At 38.1% G+C, this 23,969-nt stretch overlaps 3 protein-coding genes across 3 annotated transcripts in view; all 3 read right to left on the reverse strand.

Annotated features, from left to right (window-relative positions):
- LOC132790112 (potassium voltage-gated channel subfamily H member 8) overlaps positions 1-10,106 on the reverse strand; it is a 63,807-nt gene extending 53,701 nt beyond the window's left edge. Inside the window, exons 1-2 of the mRNA XM_060798548.1 lie at positions 10,069-10,106; positions 8,196-8,356 (exon numbers count right to left, since the gene is read on the reverse strand). The gene's annotated coding sequence lies outside the window, so the exon portion shown is untranslated. The remainder of the gene's footprint in view (positions 1-8,195; positions 8,357-10,068) is intronic.
- Positions 10,107-13,285: 3,179 nt separating this feature from the next.
- Positions 13,286-17,608, reverse strand: LOC132791465 (uncharacterized). The gene is made up of 6 exons (XM_060800395.1): positions 17,448-17,608; positions 16,699-17,060; positions 13,968-14,028; positions 13,829-13,903; positions 13,499-13,759; positions 13,286-13,427 (listed from the first exon to the last, which is right to left on the reverse strand). Exons 2-6 carry the CDS (start codon positions 16,820-16,822, stop codon positions 13,328-13,330), a joined length of 621 nt encoding a protein of 206 aa, XP_060656378.1. The 5' UTR covers positions 16,823-17,060; positions 17,448-17,608; the 3' UTR covers positions 13,286-13,327.
- Positions 17,609-18,673: 1,065 nt separating this feature from the next.
- On the reverse strand, positions 18,674-23,412 carry LOC132791188 (uncharacterized). The gene is made up of 7 exons (XM_060800021.1): positions 23,338-23,412; positions 23,039-23,142; positions 22,890-22,971; positions 22,074-22,835; positions 21,342-21,753; positions 20,819-21,283; positions 18,674-19,980 (listed from the first exon to the last, which is right to left on the reverse strand). Exons 1-7 carry the CDS (start codon positions 23,410-23,412, stop codon positions 19,265-19,267), a joined length of 2,616 nt encoding a protein of 871 aa, XP_060656004.1. The 3' UTR covers positions 18,674-19,264.
- Positions 23,413-23,969: the final 557 nt, after the last annotated feature.

Genomic DNA, 23,969 nt, shown 5'->3' on the forward strand with positions numbered 1-23,969 from the left:
CTTGCCATATTTACAAAACATTGTCACATTAAATTAAAATATATTCCGACATAAATCACTTGAATATTACATGATTATACATAAATCTCTTGAATCACAAATGCTTATTTCATTCGAGCACAATTTAATCAGTGCATTTATGCCTTAACATTTGCTGCCTCACTTGCAAATAGAAAGGATTATTAGATTAAAAGGAAACACATTGCAAGATAAATCAGTCTAATATGACATGTTGTACACATAAATACCATAAATTACACCCTCGTTAAATTTCATAACATTTAAAGGATGCAACAACTGCATTGCCCAACCACATATTCTCAGAATTGCAGAAATTCGAGAAAGTGAATGAAGACAATTTTGTAGAAATAGTTTTGTGGCTTATTTAACATTTCTGAATTTTACACATTTGTTGCTTTGTAAGTAGGAGAATCAACACGTTCTCCAATAGGGAATTACTTAGCTCGCTTTACAATTTTATCGATTTATTTATTGTGAAGTTGATAGTTGTGCAGTTGATAAATGTAGAGAACGAAAAAAATGCTATCATAGTTGCTAGGAGACCAAAATCAAATTGTTTATGAACTTCAAATTCAAAGTAATAAATTGCAAGTGTTGCGAAAAAGAGATAAAACAATACAAGAAGACGAAATATGTTTTTCAATCCTTATGAGCGCATTGTGTGCCAAACTCGAGGACTCAAAAGAAATTTGATTCACCGTCAAGGCATCGCTGAGGAAGTGCGAGGTATCGATCGACATATAAAACGGTTTCAGCCCCATGTAAATCAGTTGCAAGACTGTCATACATTCCAAGACTGGTGGCAATTCTTTGCCAATAGGCCGAAACCGATTTCATATTTTGATAATCAACGTCGCAAGACTGTGAATTGCATATTAATTGATCAGATCAAGAACCAAAATCGGAATATATTTAAAAATGTGGGCGAGAATGAACCGATAAAACGGCTGAAAATCAATCCTCAACTAGACAAAGACTTTCAAAAACTATTCAACTGCACATGTAACGAAGAAAATCGCAAGGCTCAGGCCCATAGATCTGCCAAATCGAAGCGTCGGCGAAAAAATAAAATAAAAACCGTCGAGAGACCAATAACAGTTAAATATACAGTAAAAACAATATCGCAACAGGAAATCTCAGAGCCAAGACAATTCGTTACATTTGACTTGGATAAAAATGTAGATGACAAAGAGACTGACACCCCAACTCAGGACTTCAAGAAAGAAGTTAAGAAAAGAGATTTGCGGAAGACCATAAAATCACAATCGACCCAAGACACTTCGTCAGTGAGATCAAATAGATCAGACAAATCACAAGAATCGTTAATGAAATCCAGAGAATCGTTAGAGAAATACCGAGAAGAACTAATGTCGAGTTCGAGTCAAATAGAAAATGAGAAAATGACACATTTTTCAAAAATGGCAAGGGCTGCAAAAATGATAAAAAGATTTAATGCGAAAATACATCAAAATCAAATGCGAAGGCCGATTAGATTTTTACCGTGGAAAGAGTTCACTGAGAAAAAACCAATTCTAGGGAACGCGGCTGCTCGACGTAATGCAGAGCTAGAGAACATACGCGAGAATTTAGATAACGTATCGCAAACGAAATCAATTATAAGCCTGAAGCTCAAATTGCCGGAAATGTGGAGTGGATTGGTAGATAGAAATCTAGAGGACCAAAGAATGCGAAATTCACTTAAGAAAAGTAGGATAAACTACCAGAGAGGAATTGTGAAAATGGCGAAGGTGACGAGTCGCAGGTCGTCGAAACAAACGGAGGAAGATGAGCCGCAAATTGAGCAATTGAAAAGAAAAACCATACCAATCGAAAAGACTACTCAGCAATATAGTGAGAGGATCCGTAAACTACATAAGATCATGCGAAAAAATAAGTTTAAGCTCGATGAAATTTCAAGTGAAAGTCTAATTGAAGTGGAAGCTGAAGTTGAGGAGCCAACGATTGCAGAAACTTCCAGTGAACCGCACGCAACATATGAAGAAGTTGAGAAACCAGCGCAACGCTCTAAACAATCAAGACGAAGCAAGCAAAAACGGCGCAAAGGGTCTAAGTCAAAATCGAGCAGGGTTAGCATTTCAATAGATCTACCGGAGTTAAAACCACAAGAAAACCTAATAAATGGTGAGGAAGGTAAAATAATCGGATTGACTTCGAGTTTACTCGAACGTTTTGCGCTTCGAAATATATTGTCAAAAGTTAGCGAATTCCCAGTGTATTCGTCTCCACAACCTGTCTTACCGCCAATGAATGTGGAAGAGCATGTCGGAAATTTTTTTGACAAATGAAAATCTTAATTACTTCAAACTTGAAAATATTCCCAAAAATTGGCCAACGGAATTTGAATCGGAAATTGTGCGGCGTTTTAGATGCAGTGGCTGTGAGAGCTCAAAATTAATTGACAATGAGCAGACTAAAAACCCCAAAAAGAAGAGAAGAAAAATAAAAGTCAAGAAAATTAAGGCCACAACATCGTCAAGTCTTGAGAGCCAGCACAACTGTGAGATCTGTAGTAGTTTATGCCAAACTGAACCCGATCCGCCCTATATGATTGAGATGCGAAAGCGACAGCAAAGGGAAGAACTCAAAGAATACTATAGACGCAAATTGACTCCGACTCCCAAGGCTCCAACAATGTCTGAGAAGGCCAAATTTTTTTAACCAAACAACTTAAACTGTGCTATAAGATGCTCAGCAATTGTCGGACAATTGTTGACAATAAGCTGAAAGAGCATAAATGTTGTGATCGTTGTTTATGATCTTCTGTGATGCAATTTGTTTGCCAAGTGAATATCAAACAATTCAGTTGGCAAACAAATTGAATCACATTGAAGTATGACATATCTTAGTAGACTGTTAAACATAATACTGACTATAATAAAAACAATTTTAACAAAATTAGAATGTGTTTTAAATGTTCGCTTAGTCGAAGCAGAATGTCAGGTATAAGTGTTAGCACTTTTAATCAACAACATAAAAGAAAAATCAAAACCAAAATTAAAATAAAAATAAAATGCAAAATTGCAAGTGCAAAAACGAAATGATGAGCTCGCAAATGCCTTTAGTGCTGGATCGCAGCTGTCTGGTGGATAAAATGAAGGAACTGGGGCCGTTGATCGATGACATCCAATGGATCAATAAGAGCAATCGAGCATTCCGTGAGTATTGGGAGCTACAAAGTCAGTGGCTGCAAGAAGCATCAGCAGGACATCCGGCAACGCATCGAGCAGAACACTGAGTTTGTGCAGCATATCAAAAGCAAACGGGCCGCCTCGTTCCTCAAATTGTTGACCCAGAAGAAGGAACCGATTGTCAAGAAACTACCATCGAAGAATATATCTGTGCAAGCTGCCATAAATACCATTTATGGAGAGTTCACAAAATGCTTTCAGAGTCCATTGAAAGCCAACTTGAAAGACAAACGCCGCAAGCTTGGCGAATTGCCACAAACTGCTTGGCAAAGTGCCACCGATGAAGCTATCTCTCGTTTGAGCAAAACAAGAAATCCCTATGACGTGGCACTGATCAAGGATCAATTGAAAGCTATTGAACATTTGCAGGCAATTAACAAACCTGCGCAATATTCGCCAAGATTTACGAAGCCGCAAAAGAAATACGAAGCTAGCTCAAAGAAAGCTATTAAAACTGAAGACACCCCTGTAGTTAAGATCAGATCGCACAATAAATACAAACCCAAATTAATAAGTGAACTTAGCGAAAAAGAACTGGAACAATTCCATGCAAAGCACAGCGAGCCAACCAATGTGAAATTCGCGAATATTCCCATAATTAAGTATAAGGCTAAAACTATAATCAAGGAACCTTACAAGCCAATTGTTGGCAAACACAAAATGTTGGCAAAGATTAAATCGCACGATAGCTTTCTTAAATACGCAAAGCAACGTTTGGAAAAAAGAAAATCAAAACCTAGTTTGAAATATCGAAGTACTGGATTACCAATTTATATGACTGAGAAGTTTCAGAACTTAACTCGTCTCTGGAAACAGAAACGCGACTCTCAACTGGCGACTACAGAGCAACCAAAAGAGCTACCACATAAATTGTTGGGAAATGTAAAGAAAGGAGATAAAAGCATAAGGCCGAAAGATTCGCCAGTCAAAGAAGAATTGCAGGCAGAAGAAAAACCTGAAATCAGTGATGAACAACCAGATTTAGTAGGAACTAAATTGTGGAATAAGCTCATTACGAATATGAAAAAGAAACGGAAAGCCAATTCAGTTCAAGAAGATAGAAAAAAACGACAAGTAAAAGAATCTGACGCCGAAGGCAATTTAGAAAACTCAAGTTCTAGTTTAAAAAGCAGCAAATCTGTAATAATGAAGAATTTCTACGGAAACAATGAAAACAATCTTACCGAAGAAATTGAGACACCAAAATCGAGAGCTTCAAAACATAAAGTTCAAAGAAAACGCAAAACTATGCAGAGTCAAGCCTCAAATAGAAGTAGAAAGCTGAGTCAAGCCTCAAATAGAAGTAGAGAGCTGAGTCAGGCCTCAAATAATACTAAAGAGCTGAGTCAAACCTCATATAGAAGTATAAAGCTGAGTCAAGCCTCAAATAGAAATAGAATAAGTCAAATCATGCACAAAGATATGACCAAGTGGGAAAGTCTATTTGGGAAAAAATCGTCAAATTTAATAGAAAAGTTAGATTATAGATCGGGCAATGAAAACGGAAAGCTGTTTCAGCTCAACTCACGTGAAAAGGAAGTCATATATAATAATCCTTATAGAAGAAGTCTAGATTTTCAACATTTATTGGACTCACCTAAGAAAGCTAAAAAGTATGCAAAAAGTAACTTAATATCGCAGGCATCGATTATATCGCAAGGAACTTACGTACCAAACTCGCATAAACCTATTTATGATTGGAAATTAAAACAGAATGCAGAGTTAGCGGCGCAGGAAGCGAAACCAGAACCAGAAGCACAACCGATACCAGAACCAGAACCAAAACCACAACCGAAACGGAAGCGTCCCAAGAAAACCAAGACTCCCAAAAAAAAAGTTGAACATCCTTCCACTTATATCAACAAAGAACCCAGCTCACCGCCACCTTCCGAAACGGAGCTGACGACTGACAATGCATTGAATACATATTATTTAGAGCGCGAGCCAATATCATCATCGAGAGGCAAAAAATGTTCGGATTGTGCCATTTGCAAGCAACTGAGAGCACGTCCTTCCAAGACAATGGAACATTCCTATATGAATCAGATGCTGCGACAGCGCAAAAAGATCGAACTGCGTCATTACTACAAGCAGATGATGTTGCGTAAATGTCAGCTGGACAAAAAGCTGCAGGCACAACGTGAACTTGAAAATCTTCTGCATCCTTGCTGACTTTTGTACTCGGATATTGCGTATACGTGGCAAATTGGATTAACATTTTGTCAGCGCAAAGCATATGAAAAGTTGTTTTTATCTTTTCGTATGATTTGCACTGACAAATTGTTGACCATAAAAGCCACAAATCAATTCGTTTGTCGTTGTAATAAATCATAACGTGTCCTCTTTGTCTAGCTTTAGTTATGTATTTAATTTGCCTTGCTTTATATATATTATTATTTTTTAAAATGTCAAGCTCGCAGAGATTGTCATCGTCATAATAGTGAGTTTTAAATTTAACCCCTCACAGATAGAGCTTTTGCGTTTTTTTTTCGCTGTGTTCCCCAGTTTTATGTGCGGACTGGTTGAAGCCCAGTTGATGTTATGCATTTTTTTACAAGCCAGCAAGCAAAAATAATCGCAGTCGAGGAAACAACAAACTACAAAATCTAAAAAAAATGTGATAGCGCAAGGGAATTGCTGAGCATGCTCGACTAGCAGATATCTTAAGGTATTTTCTTAAGTCTTAAATTCAAATTTTATTATTTAATTTAAGTAATAAAAATATATGATTTATTATTCATTTAATACATATAATTTAAATACTTCGATTTTCGTCCCAAATTTTGTCAGATTAAAATCATTTATAGAAATATTAATATCACCTGCAAATTTTCGGCTGTTTGATTGTTTGCATTTTGTATTATTTTGCCTGAGAATCTCCTAGCAGCGGAAGCCAATGATATTTCGCGTACAAATTGAACTTTGAGGGGGTAGCTGAGATTATTATAGATTCTTCAATCCATCCTCCTTGCCAACTAACCCTTAAAAGTCATAACTCTTTATAGTGCTCTGCATACGGCCATCTTACCCCTTTGAAGGGTCTCGTTGGAGCAGAGGGTATGGGGCAAAAATCCAAATGCCAACAGCGTAAAGCAACAAAAACTCGGTCAAGTGCTTTAGATAGTTTAGAAGTAGCATACATATACAAAATACATACATATATATATATACGCAGTATATATGGATGCAGCGATATTTATATTTATAAGGCTTTAAATCATCATAAAAATGCGAATGCAAAATGTGTTGAGGGGAGCGAAGAAATCAAGAACTATGCGTGGCTTTATTCTAGTTTGTTAATTTTAACGTTTACGCTAAACTCGGTTTATTGTCCAGTTTTATGCGTGCATTTTATAACTTTAATCCAGAAGTTGGTAGCTAACATTCGCCTGCTGGCAGTTGGCATTTGGCGCTGCAAAGTATGCTATAGAAATTTTTGCAGCGAAACGAAAAACCCAAAAGCTTTTTTGGGGGGGAGCGCGGAGCCCGGGGCAACGGTGAGGGGTGTTGATACGCATAAATGCTGCTGACAGGTGCGAAGAAAGCGCGAAGGTGGCCAGGAAATTTCATTTACGGCCAATTAAATGGCAGCGTCACAAATGAAAATGGAAAATATGAAAATTCTCCCGTATAGTATGTCGCACACAAAATCCAACCTTTCTTTTACATTTTTTAATTGAAAACGCTTTAATTTCATTTTTTTGTTACGTAATTCAAACTTATTCAATTTGCTGTCCATAATTTCCGTTCTAATTGTTTAACTCACCTGCAAATTGTAATCGTAACTGTATTCATTTTTCCCCGCTTTTTTGTGATGCGGAAATTGAGATACATTTAATGGTTTAACTAGCCGCAAAAAACTATCGCCACTTACCCTGTTGCAGTGGCTGCAAGATAACTATGTTTGTAGCAAATTAATTACAGGCGGCTCCAATTAGATTTTGTCATTTTAAAAGGAAATGCAAGTATTTTTTTGGTTTTCTGAAGTGAATATGAACAATTGAGGTAAATGCAGTTTTACTTTGAGTGAAGATGTATCTTTACCTCTACGGCAATTAAATCAGAACTGCAGTTAGCTAGTTAGTTTACATTTTCTTGGAATTCTTAAAAGAGTGAATTCTTTGAAATTTCATAACTTTCACAAATTTGCTTAGCCCACTTAAAATAAAGTGTCTCCAAAGTATAATATTAAAGTAAAATAAATCTTTAAGTTGGATATCCCTGCGAACTAAACTTTCTTCAAAGTATAATAATTAAGTAAAAGCTACATAAAATTGAAGCACAGAATTTGTCAATATTTTCCATGACATCAAAACCCAAGTTGAAGTAGCTAAACAAACCACCGACTTATTAATGAGTTTTTGCTAGCATTTCGCATCAGCATTCGTTTGTTCAACATTCGATTTAGCAATTATTCGTTGGCAATGCTCTGAGAATTTTTGATGTTTTCATTACAATTTCCGCTGGTATTCCGGGACACATGCAAATCAGCGACAGACAGATCTTATCTTGTTAACGTTGAAATTTCTCAATCACATTTGGCTAATACACATTTTGTTGTACTTAATACGGCAATCAGTGTGTCAGGCGACCCACGTAAATATAATTATGGCAGCACACACATACACACACACACACACACACACAGATATACACCCACACACACACCAACACACAGCGAAGGCGCGTAGCATAGACAGGCATCAATCAATCATACGCAGCGTGAACCGTCGCCATATCAGATATGATGACGATGCGTCTGATAATCATATACACAGCGACCACGCGAATCAATGGGGAAAAAAGCCTCTATAGAGTACAAAAACATACACACATAGAGACAAAGCCACACACACACAGTCGTGGCAACGCACACATGCGTGCCTTTGAAATGCAAATAAGTGTGTGTAAAGCGAATTTTGTGCGAATTTTGTACACAAGTCGCAAATCAAAGTGCACACCTACCTTTTAGACGGCGCCCTCGAAGCGGGGTGCGGTGCACGGGCTGTGCACGGGGGGAAACGGCGCGGTGTTCGGTGTTGGCCTTCAGGCCGCTTCCTTTATCACTTCTTGCACTGCTGCTTGTTGTTGTTTTGGTTTTTTCTCTTGCTTGTCGCTTGTTGCTTCTTATATTTTAGTTGATTTTTTGTATTTATTTTGTTTTGGTTTTTGGAATAAACGAAACATACATTGAGCAAATTGTTTGAGGTGGCACATGAAAAATAAATCAACCAAGAGACGCAGCAACCGCAAACAAAAAAAGAAAGAATATATATATGAGAAAATGGCAAAATGAAAAACACAAAATGAGAAGCGTGTGATACAATTTGCAAAAAGATTTCAAATTTATTTGATTTTATTTGCAAACATATATACAAATTTATATGTGATACATTTGTAAGCATCTATACAATGTGCATATGTTTGTTGATACTTTTTGGCTTATGAAGTTGAGTGTCGAGTATGGGAATCGGTTTCGAGATTGCTACAGTTACAGTTAGAGCTAAAGATGGGCAAGTTTCAGTGACATTATTATCAACAATTTAATTATTATATATTTCCTGAATACTCTTTGATTTATTAAAAGTTGAAATGTGAATAGCAATATTTTTGTTTGAATTCATATTAAAGTACAAACGTGATTATCTCTCTTCTATAATATTCTAGACAATACAACAAACAATGGTTTTTGTCTAAAAGCATTCTAAGCTGTGAGATTATGATTATTTTCAAAAGTCTTTTCATCGAGCACACAATTTTCTATAATCCACAAGAGCAGAGAGCAGAAAGTCTTTGTGAAAAATATTCTTTCATATTTTCGTTGAATGAAATAAACTGTTGACATTTATGATCACGATTAAAATATAATATATTGATATATGAGATTAAAATGGAATATTTTTAATTTTTTCAGAATGTTTTTTTTTTGTTGTGGAAATATATTTTCTAAAATGGAATTTTGAAATTTCATCTGCGAGTTTTTGTTGTTCTAAAAAATAAATTTTCTTGTCGAGTTTTTGTGAACTGCTATTTCTAGTCGGTTAACTGTTATATTTAAGAATTTTATTGTTTTACATTGTATACGATTATTATTATTTTCGTGTCACGACCTTGTGCCCTTCTCTAGTTACAATTGCAAGTATAAGTGAGGTGGAAATGTGGAGTGGACGAATGGATAAATGTCTGTTGATGATGATGATGCTGCTGCCTTGCGCCTTTGTGCGTGACTACATATGGTAATTCTTCTTTTTGTTTTAATTCATTTTCAACATATCTTTTGTATTTTTATTATATTCATTTTGGTTTTTTGGTTTTTTGCAAACACGTTTTTGATTATGTGGATCGTTGGGCGCCAAATTATAAAATGATTTTACACTTTCTGATGCGACTGATGATTGAGTTTTGGGCATCAAAACATTCGACGTAGGTAAATCAAAAAATGCAAAATAATGTTTGAATGAGACGCGTTTTGATTTATGATGAATACGTGAATATGAATACACTCGCTGCTCACTCGCATCAACGTAAATTATTCGATTTTATTTACGGCATAAATTAGACTTTTAGTATTTTTGATTTTGCACTTTAAAATATATATATTTTTTTTTTTTTTTGAAAACATTTCTCGGACATTTCACATGGTGGGCAACATTGTTGCTAGCAACAAAATCAGCTTGCACTTAAACTGCCTCCCTCTCACTCGCTCCACCAGCGCTTACTCGTATATCCTTCTCTCTCTTGCTCACACACTGAAACACTGTAGTCCACTGATAACGTTTTTTTTTGAGGGTCCAAACAAAATTTGTGATTGATTTGCGCGCTTTGCGTCGTCCGCTACCTTTAGATTGCCACGTCCGCTTTTCGAAGACACTCAACAGCAACTGTTGCAAATGTCGAAAAGGCAACTTGTGGCTGCTGCGATGCAGCATCTCTGCTAAGCTTTCGCCAAAGCTTTCACATCAAACTGTTGATTTCGTTCAAAGAGAGAGAGAACTTTTAAGAGAGCGAAAAGGAAGAGAACGCGAGGTCGTCTGGCCTTAGTTGACTTCAGTTCAATGCTGCGGTTTTAATTAGTTGCTTTATTAGTTAGATCTACTAACAATTTGTTAGCTTTTTAGCTAATTACTTTTAATTTTTCAAAAGTTTCCCTGTTGCCTTCAAGAAGTTCACGTCTGTTGCTCTTTCTGCTGCTGCTGCTGCTTTAATACTAGAGGTTAAAGTTGCAAAGTTTTGCGCCAACTTGTAAGCTGCCGTTAAGTCTCTGACTAATGGAGATTTTCTCATGTCCTTTTGCCCACATTAACCATGACTTTATTTTTTAGGCACTGCTGCTCAAGTTGACTTTTGGTTAAAGTAAAGTTCGATTAGTTGTTGCTGCACTGCTAATTGCTGTTGCTCAATTATTGCATGTTTACTAATCAAACTTTGGTTTTTGTGAGATGAGAAATGAATTGAGCTGAGAGCCTTGTTCTTGAAAGAAAGTTTATTCTTTTTGATTACTATGCATAATAATCTAGCTGTCTATGACTAAAGGGTATGAAAGTGCCCACTTTTTCTTTTTAAAAACATTTAATAATTAAGTATCAAAATATAAAACTCTTCTCAATATTCCAAAGGAGTTAAATGGATCAAAAATATTTGTTGAAAATGGATTAGCAATCATCGGCTAAGAGTTTATTTAAAATATTTGCCAAACAGTATCGTTCACATTCCCCTGGGACTGCCAACTTTTCATTAAGGGACTGCCACACCTTTTGAAGGCAGCCAACGTCAACAGTTGGCATCTTAAAGCAATAACACAGCTGAGACACTTGATTTTCGCAGAGCTTTCACTGGGGCTATTACTTAATTTATATTATATTAGTTTAGCCCTCACACAAACACACGCACATAGACACACGCACGCACACAGCCAGAGGTGTTTATGTGTTAAGGTTGAGTTTACCAAGGCGACACTTGTCAATCTTAACGGTAATTCATCGCCCCCAAACCACTCTCGCACACCTTGCCTGAAGAGCCTGAAAGCTTTTGCGTATTTTTGGACAAACAAAACGCCAACGTGTAATAGACAAAGTTCTCGACTAAGGACCAAGAGGCGACTGGTAGCAGGTGGCAGCAGGCGGCAGTTGCAACAACAGGAAGCGGCCGCCGCAAAAGCGATGCCGCCGTTCAAGGCTGAGGCCAGACAATGCCCGGACAGTGAAAGGACGCACGTTTGGTAAATTTGTCGAGCGGAAGGACGCGCACGCCTTGTCTAATTGTTAGAGCAAAGCTACAACTGCGACAACCAACAGGAAAAAAGGAGGAATCGAAACTCGATTACGATTGCTGCAAGCACATTAAGCGCACATTAAAACGCGCCGAAAACGCGTTGAAATAATCAAAAAGGTAATTCAATTGAAGCCATCAGCAGACGCGCACTTAATTCAAGTTCACCGTTGCGGCCATCTTGGCAACACGGCGTATACGCAACCATAAGCGTAGGTGTGTGTGTGTGTGTGAGTGTGTTTGTGAGTTTACGCTTAAAAGCTTGTCAACATATTTTCGGCCAAAGTTTCCGTTACGCCCCGTTCATTGACTTTTTAATTGGCTAATTATATGCGAAGCGATCCGAAGCTTCGCGAGTGTGAGTTCCTTATGTTGTATGTAAAAATGTAAGGATGTGTTTATCGCGTGGCCCCCTCTGCACTGTGTACTAAATTTAGTCGTGTTCGCTGACTACTCAAGGCCCTTTGCTTTGTTTGCACTATGCGAAATGCACAGCTCATCTATATTTAATATTGCTATTGATTTTGGGGTTCCTCTTGTTGAGCTGCTTTGCGCTTTCATTAGCACGTGCAACGTGGTCGCATGCCACAGGTGGCAACGATGTGACCTTCTAAATGAATACTTAAAGTCGCATTATGCAGGTTAAACAAAGAAAGAGTTTTATAATTAATTCGTTTGTAATTAAATCTAGATTGCAAGCACATTACTCATAATAATAATTGCCTTTCACTGTGTGACAGCGCCATCTTGTGGCGAGTGGCAAAGGCAACTTTTGAAAAAAAGCGCTGTAAAAAAATCTATTGGTATTCAATATTTATGTTATTGAAAGGTGTTAACTAAGACAATAATTAGGAAAGCTGTAATAAGAATTAATTATTAAAAAAACAACAACATAGCTTAGTAAATAAAAATTTATAATACAAACATGCGATGCGAAATGCGTTTATACATTGAACACATTTATTGCCTATCCAAGTTGTGGAGCAATTCTGTTAAGTGAGGAGCAATATTGTTGAGTATGAGCAAAAATATAACTTAGCTTTACTTGGCTTTCTTTAGTTGTTAATATATGTATATATCCACACTCAATATCTAAATATATTAATACAGTCATTATTACGAAAAATATTAGCTTTGCGTATTAAGGGCATTATGAATAAGATAAGGAATGATAGGGATGGAAATAATTACGATGGATAGGGATGGATTTCTTTTATGTTACCTTGGCGCCAGAATTGAATTGGTATTGAAAAATCAAGCACTTCAACCGTATTGCGTTAGTTGCACTCCCATTTCCGCTCTCGCAAATTGACAAATCTCGAATAGCAAGAATATTTTGAAGATAGAGTTGCGATTTTCGGTACATACAGTAGCAACTCTAGTATTTATGATTTCTGAATACTTTCTTTAGCTGATAATCTGTTATATTTAACAATTTATGGTATATTTTAAATTTAATACTGCATCAATATATATTTAAAATCAGTAGCGGATATCTCACAGTCGAGCACACTCGACTAGCTTTCTAACTTTGTCTTACATATTTTGCATTAGCTTCGATGAGAACACCTGAACCTAAACCTGCACTTAAAAACAACTTGAGAATGAGGATGAAAATCAAACAATTTCTATTTTGTAAGAATATTTTTTTAATTTTTTTCACAAAAATTGGCAAAATATAGACAAAATTTTTATATAAATTCAACCAACAATTTAAAGTGTATATAAATATAGCGAGATCCATTAAAGTAAAAAATGTAATTTATATAATTGCAATTGCGCACATTTCTTGAAAGTAAAGTCTTATATATAATATATGCTTTTAACTACTAGCAAATGTCATCGTCCATGGCGGCCTCCTCATCTTCGGGCTGCGACACACAGACTTCTGCGAAATCATCCTCCACGCTGTCCACAAAACTGGAAACCCTGCAAACAATCAGCAAAAAAGTAATTGAGTGGGGGAGGCAAGCAAATTAGTTGCATGTGGTATATTTCACTTTTCAAAATCGCATTGTGGCAGCAGACCCTCGTCCTTAAAGTGATTGGCTCCGCCCCCGTTGAACCGAAGGAGGGTGCAAAGACGCAGCAACGCAAGCAGAAGCAGCAACATTCCAGCCACATAGCTGAGCCACAGATTGTGCGGGAATATTATGAGTGCCACGCCCACGGCGACATATATGGGCGCCGGTCGCCAACTGCCCAAGAGCATGGAGCAACGCCAGCAGTCGAGACAACAGGAGCTACTATGGTAATTATTGCTGCAAATGAAAAATAAATAAATCGCATATCAAATTGATGGGCTTCTCGTTTCTGGTTGAGCAACTTACTCGCCGCATTGGAGCTGCAGAAAAATGGTTATCAGCCATTTAATCTCAATGAACAGCACCAGCAAAGCTGAAAAACTGGCCAAGCATTAAAATTTTATGATCCACCAAAATCGAGTGGGAAATGTATCATCCAGCTTACAGTATATAAAGTCCCGCCTGATAGCCATGCATGTAGACATCGACGCCCACTCCACAGATAACTGAAATGAGAAATGACCACAAATTGGCTGTTGGTTGCTCAAGGAATTCGAATAGCGGCAATTGGAGTCAGAGTTGGAGCTGGAGCTAGAGTGGTTATGGGGCACTCGTGTCCTTGAATAGCCGCATAAAACTATATGATTGTCTCTACTCCAATAACAATTCATTGGACTCTGGTTTTTGGGGCGAATGGAAAGGGGGCCATAAAATATGCTAAAACGCAAAACTGTAATATGAATGCCATTGATGGGACAAAGACATTGGACCGAGGGTGGTACGAAAAATTGTGATACTTAACTTAAATGGTGAAATAATGTTGATTTAATTGAACTGCAAATTCCTTAATTAATGGTCAAATAAAAACTTAAGAGGCATTTAATTGTAATGTGGACTAATTTATTGTAATAAGTTAAGCCACAGAAAATTTAATATTTATTATCCACCACATACAATATTTATAAAAGTAAAGTACAACAAAGATATGACAGACATAAAATGTATACATACTCTTGGAAGTTAAGCATATAAAAAGCATTGTTTAAGCCGTATATAAAAACAAATCTTCTATTTTATTTAAAATTGCAATTTATTTTAAAATTATGTATACATATAATTGAGGATTTAAAGCTATTCAAACTTTAACTTAGGTAACAAAACAATTTTCATAAAGGATATTTTTTTGTACTTCAAACTTTTCAAGCTGCCCACTTAATAGACAAATTCTTTGCACATTTCGTATATCAGCTCGCATTTTCGATGTGTAAAATATGACTGAGAGAAGAACAACAAGAAGAAATCTACTCAAAATTCAATCTAATTAAGTTGTTATTGTATGCGGCGCAAAAACAAATCCGATTAAATAGCAGATAAAAGCCAGCTGAGAGTTTGGCCGCAAATCGAGCACAAAGAGCAATGCCAAAGCCAAAGCCAAACCAATTACATTAAACGTTTGGTCTATGTCGCACAACAACAAACAAAAAATAGGCGATGAAACGTGCGTTCTATACAAGAGGAAACCAAATGAAAGCTATGCAAAAATTATGCGCTGCTCTCTCGACAATTAGGGGGAAGCTCCAAGAGAAGTTTGGGGAATTCCCGGCTGATAGATTTTGTTTCTCTCTTTGGTTTTTTTCTTTTTGCGTTCTGTCGCCATGTTTAGTGGGTTTTCAACAGCCAACGACTGGCGCCAGAAAACTAACAACAGAAATCAGCAAACGAAGCAGGGAAAGGGGAACAAAACTGGGCTGGGTGTAGGACAAAGGGTTGCACTTGGCAAGGATGTGCAGAGCGTGTGCAGGATGCACGCTGCAACGGCGAAAAAAAAGGCCAATGCCTCGTTAATGGCCCTGAGAGTATCTTGTTGTTTTTTCGTCTTATTTTTTGTTGTGCTTCGTTTATCTCCGCTCCGAATTTTGAGCATCACGCTGCGTTGAGGTTTATGAACTGTGAGTTCTTTTCTTTTTTGGTGTGCGGCATGCATACATAATGCAGATTCAGACTTGGGGCTAAACAACAACAATATTGTTGGGAAATTAGTTTGAACTTGACCCAAGTTTTTGCCCCCCAACTATGGTCATTTATCATATGTCCCCGGTGCACTTTGGGGCTGGTCAGCCTCTGTTGCGGACTGTTGCACTATTGAAAGCTGCCATTACAAGTGCATTAGACGACAGCTGAGGGGGAAAAGGAGGAAGGAAGCGAAGACAGCTGACGATGGCAGTTGTGGGCAGGCAGGAAGTGCTTTATATACAGATGATGCCCATGGGAGTGATGGCTTGATAAGCAGCAAGTGCTAAAGTGAAGTTTAATAACTGCAGCATGTGCACAATTGCTTAAACCGATTATAAATTGAATTTAAATGGTTGGAAAACAAACAAATAAATTCAATTACTAAGGAAAACAGATAATAAATTGATCTGAAATGCTGTTCAAAACAAACAAACACCATAAATTGCTTAGAAAACATAATTACCATTACAACATCATTTAACATTACTAATATTATAAAAGAAGATAATCAACAGGAAACATATTTTATATTATCATATTTATTGTCTAAGCTAATACAAATAAATTGTATTAGACTATAATTGCTTTGGCTAAAAATATTGGAATTAAATTTCACTCTAAATTCAACAAAGATTACAAACAATCTATAAATTAAATTATTCTCCATTCACGAATCACTTGCAACTACTAAAAATATATATTTCAGGAAGTAATTGAATTAATTTATAATTTCAAATAAGTTTTGTTTTGAATCTAACCAAGATTGCAAATAAAATATTGTAAACTATTTATTAATTTATTAGTTTTCTACAAATAAAATTATACGCCATTAACGAATCACATAGAGCAATTTAAAAGTTTATATTTAATCAGTCAACCAATTAATATTAAAGACACTTCTTGAAGAGAATGTAAAAAGTTTACTTTAGCCATAATTTTAAATGGAATGGAATGAGGAATTGCGAGAATATTAAAAAAGCATAATCATGCCGCATACCATGACTGCCCTATTATACGATTTTCCCCTTATCCTTATCATATGTTGCGAACCACCTGCGTTCCATGCTGCTCATATTCTTCCACTTGAATCACTTTCAGTTTATGTGTGCGTAGTACACTTTTCAATGTGTTGTGTATATGGTATGTGCTGTTGTTGTGCTTACCGAATGAAGTCAGCAGACCAAAAACCCTTATCACAGGACGTAAACATTCGCAAGGCTCGGCCGGCTGGCGGCATCGTCGACGACGTCGTTGCAATTGCTCATGCTGCTGATGCGGTTGGCTCATGACTCGAGAATCTTTTCACAGTCTACAAGTGTGTGTGTGTGTGTGTTTGGCAATACACAATTGCAATTCAGTAAGACATCATCGAGACAAAATTCCGGTGTAGTCGATGGAGTCGATGTGTAATCGATGATATAGTCCACAGAATGTCCAGTGACCACGTTAATACTTGAGCTAATATTCTTGTAGCAAACGGAGCTTGGCGCAGCTTAACTCCGCTCAACACAGAAGACACTTTGCGCTATGCATTGAATATAAATCAAGAGAACTTTTACGGCAACAGCAACATATCCAATTTCTTGGCAAGCGACTGACCAACGATTGCCAAGGATGTCGACACCAGCACACACAATAACAGTAACAGTAATACAGCGAACAACGGTTCGCAACGAAAAAACAATAAGCAGCTCGTCGTTACGCGTTTAAATTTCAGCATTTACTTTTGTGACAGCATACGCTGCGTATGCGTAATGCGACCGACAGCGACGTTTTTACTTATAATTTCGTTCACCTTTCTAACTTGGCATTTAATCACAGTGACGCCTCCTTGACAGCGGGTGTGTGTGTGTGTGTGTGTGTGTGCGTATTTGTGTGTTGGTGTGTGTGACAACTAATGGCTGCAAATTACCGTTAACGTGCAGCAATTCAGTTTTTCGCAACGCGCGCACAGCATGCAGACAGCATCAACAACTGCGTTTTGTTTGAAATGTCCGCCAAGTTTGTGCAGGTGCCACTTGCCCACTTGCCACTTGCCACTCGCCACTTGCCACTCGCAACTTGCCACTTGCCACTTGACTTGAAAGCCAAAAGCCGAGCCCGAAAGTCAGAGTCTGAGTGCCCTAAACAACGTCCGCACGCTTCTAGCAGCGCCAGCTGAATGAATGGAGCAATCGTCCGCAGTCGCCTCGCAGTCGCAGCCAGCCTGACTTTGTAGCCAGCCAGCCAGCCAGCAAGCAGACTGTGAGACAGCCAAATACCCTACTCATCGAGTAGTTTGTGCTTTTATTCAACTTAATATTAACATAAAATTTCGTTTAAAATAATTTTAAATAATTAAATGAAAAACAAGTAAAAAAAAAAGTAAAATAATATCAAAAAACAGTTGTAAACAAATTATGTTATATTATTAATTTTTCAAGTAATACTTAAAATATATTAATATGTCTTCACCGCAATAACAGAATATTAAAAAAAATAACTTTAAACTATTTAACAAATTCCGGATTTTCAATTTTGAAAAGAAAAAAAAATCGTATATTAAAACAAAAAAACAAGTTTGCAAATTATTTTAATAGTTGTGCAAATTATACTGAAATATTTTAAGAGTGTTTCAGAGAAAGACGCCAATAAAAATATTTATATTGCATGTATAATACAGTTGGAATAGTTAGTCCAAAAGTTTTGGCACTTTTTAAATTAAATATATCCATTGATATATTTCATTAAAAGGACTCCAAGTAATCAGTAAGAGACACTATAAATATGAGATATATTATATTATTACAATAAATAATCAATATATACGAGACAACTTTCAATTATTAATGATCTAAGAAAATACTTTGCGAATTTTTGCAATAAATATTAAATATTGAAATTGAATTTCTAATACAATAGTTAAATAAGACTTTACTAATCTGAATTTATTTATTTAATTAGCATTGCCAAAGATTACTTTCCACATTTCGCTACTAGTTTAATCACATTATTAATAGACTAGTTGACAATCATAAATTCAACACTTTCTAAATTAACTAATTTGCATTTCCCAAGCTTTCTCATTCCTACACTATCTAACTCTTGATTTCTCTTGCTAAATAAGGCATTGAGCAAGTCTGGAACGCCGACCTTCAATTTGATTGGTAGTTCGCTTTTATTTGTCACGTTGTCCTGTGTGTTGTTGCTGCAGCTACTTCTGCTGCTGGTATGTTTTCTATGCTTCAGCTTTAGCTGCTTGCCCTTATCCTGTGGCTGGCTCAATCCCTCTGACTACGACTTCGCCTGCCCTGTTCATCACTTTGTATGTTTGTTGGCGTCGTTTCAGTAATTTTCATAACTGGCACATTGCGTGGCTACCGCGAGAGAACGAGGGGAGTCGTTGACAATTGCGCCATCTACGCAGAGTGTGGACAAAAACATTTTCGGCACTGACAATACCGTCGCCAGCCGCCCCCTGGACTTTTCACACCTCCCCAACTCCAGCTGAAAACTCGCAATTCCCCCGCCCCGATTCCAAACATTAAACACAGGAGCACAAGCTGAGAAGTAAATATTTTTTTAGCCTGCTTCAGGTTTGTCTACATCTTTTGCACATCTCTCATTTGGGTCTACGACAACGGAGAAGAAGCTTATTATACGTTTGCATTATGCGCCATTAATGACATCTTTAATGTGGGACGGCGGCAACGCGGCGTATGCGCAATGCTAATGATGCCAAAGGGCGCCTCATTTGGCAAACTCCTTGCGACGCTTCATAATCTTACTAATGCCCGCCACCATTGCCACCTCGGGTAGCGCCAATTTTGCATCCTCCTGAAAGTCACAGCGACGCGTCAAATGCAACCAAGTGCGCTCGGGATTCAACGAAAGCGGCATTTGCAGCCAGCTCACATAGTCGATCTTCAGCGAACCCGTCAGCAGCTGATCGAATGGTGTATGCCCAATGAAGAACATTGACTTCAGCACCGATGTCTTGGCCTCCTTGATGTTCTGGCCCAGCACTCCTTGAAAAGGACTCGGCTCATTGTCACCCGTTCCGAGTTGCTCCAGCAGCCAATCCTTGTTGAACTTAAGATAATTGTAGAGCACTTTCAGTGCCTGCTTGCCAATGTTGGTGGTTAACACATCACTGGCCAGCACCTCGGCTATATAATCGGCAATGCCCACATCTAGTTCCATGGCATAGTTGGCCGGTGGACTGTGACTTAGGCGCTCCGATTCGGCGTTGGTTAGCGCGAGGTCATCGATTTTAACTGTGCTCACGGCACTCATGCCACCGGCTCCGCGAGTGCAGCTGCCACCGAAATCCGTGTCCAGGTTGATGCTCTCCTTGGCCTGCTTGAGGAACAACTCGATCTGGTCCGTGTGCTTGTCGTCCTCGTCTATGGAGCAAATGGCCTCCGACAGCGAGTAGCAGACAGCAGCCTTGTCCTCGTTTTTGGCTGCCAAGAAGCAAATAGGAAAATACAAGTTGGAATATAAAATGCTTAACTATTCAATACCGTATAAGAAAAGATGGAAAAGTTAGTGTGCAACATAAGCGATGCCATTTTTAGTAGTCGTTGCACTCAAAATACTTTTTTTGGCGCCTGAAATTATGCAATGAATTTGTTGTCGGCAATCGTTTTGCCGCTGGCTAAGCATGATCAAGACGGCTACTTAATATTCATAGATTTTTTTTTATCGTATAAAAATTCATTTTAATAATTTTAAATAAAAAATAGTCCGAAATATTCTATTCAATAGCTATATTATATTTGGGCAAATGGTCATTAAGTTTTATACGACAACAAGTAAGAAAGAGACAGTCGAGTGTGCTCGATTTCCGTGGACATGGCGAACAAACATGATTCGCGTGCAAACATAAGAAGTGCTGTCGAAAACAAAAATTATATGGCTATATTTTATAGTCTCTGAGGCTTAGGTGTTCATACTGACGGATGGACAGACGACAGACGTCTATCAAGAATATCTATACTTTATTCAGATATGTCTCCTTCTGCTTGTTACATGCATTTTCTGCAGGCACAAAGTTACCCTTCTACCCTATGGGAGGCGAGTCTAAACAGTGTTTGATTTCTGAGAGAAGGAGAAGTATCGAAGCTCTAAAACACACTTCAACAGCGTTTACTTAAAAAATATTGTAGCGAATTTTGATAGCTATTGCTCTTATACACTTTGAAATCAAGATAAACAGACAAAACTTTGTTCAATCGTTTTACTCTTCCCACTTTCAGCTGCTATTAAACTACACTTCTCTTGTCACAACATCAAACTTACCCTGCTCCTGCAACTCGGCCGTCTTTATGAGCTCCGTGTAGAGTGCTGCAAATACAACTTGCAGCAACACCGAGTCGCCTAGCGGACGCGTTGAGACAGGTATGATGTCTTGCAACAGTGCTGTTATCTTGTAGAGTCCTTCAGGCATACAATCCCATATCTCGGAGACACAAGTCAATGCCAAGGACATGGCCTGATACATGCTGGCGCCATTTTCCACGGCATTAATCAGCATCTCGACAACACAGTCCAACACTGGATAAACAAAATGCATAATTGCCTCTAGCCAAGGAGTACGCTTTTGATTCCACACCTGACGCTTGTCCAGGCAATCACTCCAGCCACTGACGGCGTGCTCTTCGAGCGTTTTGATCAGGCAGGACTTAATGTCAACGGCCTTGCCCACAGCCACAACTAAATATGTTAAAGATAGCACTATCTGATAATTCGACTGTCCCACGGGATCTATTGAAGTTAATAGTTGTTAGATCAGAGAATAAACTTCAAATTCATATCTACCAACCTATATCAGCTGCTATGGACTCAGTGACGTTGAAACATTCGCCACGGCACAAAAATGCTTCACACTTTAGTGGAGCTCCTTCGGCGCTTGTGAACGAATGCTTTGCCACATTCTTAAAGTTCTCTGAAGATGGTAAGTGGCGCATCAAATGACGCATGATAATCCCAGTTAGATAAGCATCTCTCATCAGCAGTATCTTCAGTAGATAGGACCAATGTGCTTCGGGAAAGGCCAACAGCACTCGTAGATCCAGTGAGATGGCTGTGTTAGTGGTTAGATCTGCGAACTCAGTGACCCACTGGCATGATTGCTCTTTTGGAAAGTAGCGCGGCAAGGCGAAAATAATCCAGGCACTTGGCAATCCATGCCGCGAGCTAAACATTTCCATGTTGTCCAAACCTTTGCGAAAGACCTGCGAAGAACAAATTTTCAGGATATTTATAATTTGTAGAAATTAGTTAACTCCAAACTTCACAACAATAACAAAATATAGTGCGAAAGATTACAACAGCTGTTAACTTGCATTTATTATTCAATAGATATTATGGTATCTACTATATGTAATAGGATTATAGAAGAGAATAAATGTCACAACTGTACTTCAATTGTATGTCATTAATGGAATATGGTTTCTAGAATAAAACCCGTCAAATATGTCTTTTCTGACATTTCTCCATTAAAATTTCTTTGATGAACTTCACTTATTATATCAATTGCAAACCTTCTACTCACCTTGGAAAGCACCCCCAAGGGCGCTCCTCGCAGCAGCAGGCAGTAGAAGAGTTCCCTACATTTCGCATGGATGTCTCTCACGATGACGCTCTGGTTGCTTAGCTGGAGACCCACATAGGCCTCACCGCTCTCACAGATATGAGGCAGTAATTCGGCGATGCACAGCAGCATGTTGCAGATGTCCACTAGATGCAGCTGAGCTCTGGCCACGCTGGTCACGATTTGAGTGTAGCGCACTGTGAGCACACTCAGCGTCTCATTCAACATGCCAGCAAAGATTTTTTGTGCCATTTTCGGAGGCACCGAATTCCAAAGATCAGCCTTAGTGCCACGCATATAATGCCACCACATTTGCACCGTATAAGAGCCACGTTCCGATTCAAAGAAGGGTTCTGTGTCCTCCCAGTGCAGACAGTCAGCATCTTGAATGATGTACAGCAACAGCAGGCGACAATGCAGATCCAGAAGACGTTCAGCCAACGCCTCTGACATCTGGGAATACTGCTTGAAGCTAAGCTTCAAAGCGCCTCCTTTCTCATCTCCTTTCGGAGGACAAATCGTTGTGGTGGCCGCCTGCATGTAAACACTCAGCGAATTCTTCACGAGTGCAGCAGCTCCAATTGTAGCCGTAAGCACCGAGAGATCAGCATGATCCAGCGACTCTTGTGAGAGACGATGTATGTGCTCCAAAAGCAAATCTGCTGACTTGGTCACGAGACTGACAAACTTATCCGGATCCGAAGTTTTCACTGTGACGCTGCCCTGTAAAAGAACTTTTAGCAGATAGAAGATTAAGAACTACAGCTGTTGACTTGCAAAATCGCCCTCGTTGAGCTCCTTCTCGGTATGCAGTAGACCCGAGTGCTTTCGATACGATGCAAAGTATTCATCCTCCCACCTGAGTCAAGGAGAGAGCAATAAGAACTTGGCCATTTGGGGGCACAGAGAGCGTATTCATTGCCTACCAACGGATCAATTTAATTGAGGCAAACGATGCATAGCGTGGAAAGTCCAGTTTGCCACCCACAACGCCTGGACAAATGGGCTCCTGTAGGACTCGTTGATGAGTCTATTCCACATGGTTCACGGTTCCCAATCGAAGTGTGAGTGAAGTGTGAACAGAGAGCAAAAAAAAACAATGTGTTAACGAGTTTTTCACTTCAAAGTGCTTTCACTCGCATTGCGGTTATTCTTTTTTAAGCAACACAATAAAGAAAGAGAGAAAGAGGAGAAAAGAAAGGAGCACAGAGAATGGCAGCTGCACCTGATAAAACTCCAAATCGCGCTGCAGCAAAATGGGCACACGGTCCATTAAATTGCCTTCCTCGAGCACCTCCATTGTTTCTTCAGCTAATCCTTTCAGCGCCAACTGCAAAACTGATTTGCTCCAAATTAGCCATCGAGCAAACAGACAAGCCAAACAGCAAAGGCGCTTTCATTGTTGCCAGGACAACGAGCTCAACACATTAGTTGAGCTGTTTAAAAAGGTGAACAAAATGAGATCACGGTAAAGCTTAACAAAATTAATGGCTAAGCTGAACAAACAAAAATTACTTTTTATATTATATTTTGCCCGATTTTAAATAAGTTAAAAAAATAAATGTTTGGAATGAAATAAGTAAATGAAAAAAATAATGTACAATGTATATTTTATATTAACATTTTTCTTCATTTATTCACAGAGCACTTACTATAAAATTAAGAAACTAATTTATTTTTAACTAGAGTTTTAGCTATTGTGTATTTTAATCCTTTTGAGTACATATTAATTAGGAAATTAGAAAGTATGTTAATTCAAGCATAATAAGAAATGTAACATCAAAGCAAATAATATTATTATAAATTCATGTTGCTTATATACTTATTTTAACATAAAGAGTATAAATTAGTAACGCC

This window comes from Drosophila nasuta, chromosome 3, assembly GCF_023558535.2.
Source record: "Drosophila nasuta strain 15112-1781.00 chromosome 3, ASM2355853v1, whole genome shotgun sequence".
NCBI classification, from domain to species: domain Eukaryota; kingdom Metazoa; phylum Arthropoda; class Insecta; order Diptera; family Drosophilidae; genus Drosophila; species Drosophila nasuta.

Coding starts and splice junctions, on each gene's coding strand:
- LOC132791465 (XM_060800395.1), bottom strand. CDS start 16,822: ATGAGCCAACCGCATCAGCAGCATGAGCAATTGCAACGACGTCGTCGA. Junction 13,760..13,828: donor CTGCAGCTCCAATGCGGCGA/GTAAGTTGCTCA, acceptor TTTCATTTGCAG/CAATAATTACCATAGTAGCT. Junction 13,428..13,498: donor CCACAATGCGATTTTGAAAA/GTGAAATATACC, acceptor GATTGTTTGCAG/GGTTTCCAGTTTTGTGGACA.
- LOC132791188 (XM_060800021.1), bottom strand. CDS start 23,412: ATGGAGGTGCTCGAGGAAGGCAATTTAATGGACCGTGTGCCCATTTTG. Junction 23,143..23,337: donor GCGATTTGGAGTTTTATCAG/GTGCAGCTGCCA, acceptor CATGTGGAATAG/ACTCATCAACGAGTCCTACA. Junction 22,972..23,038: donor TCAATTAAATTGATCCGTTG/GTAGGCAATGAA, acceptor TCCTTGACTCAG/GTGGGAGGATGAATACTTTG.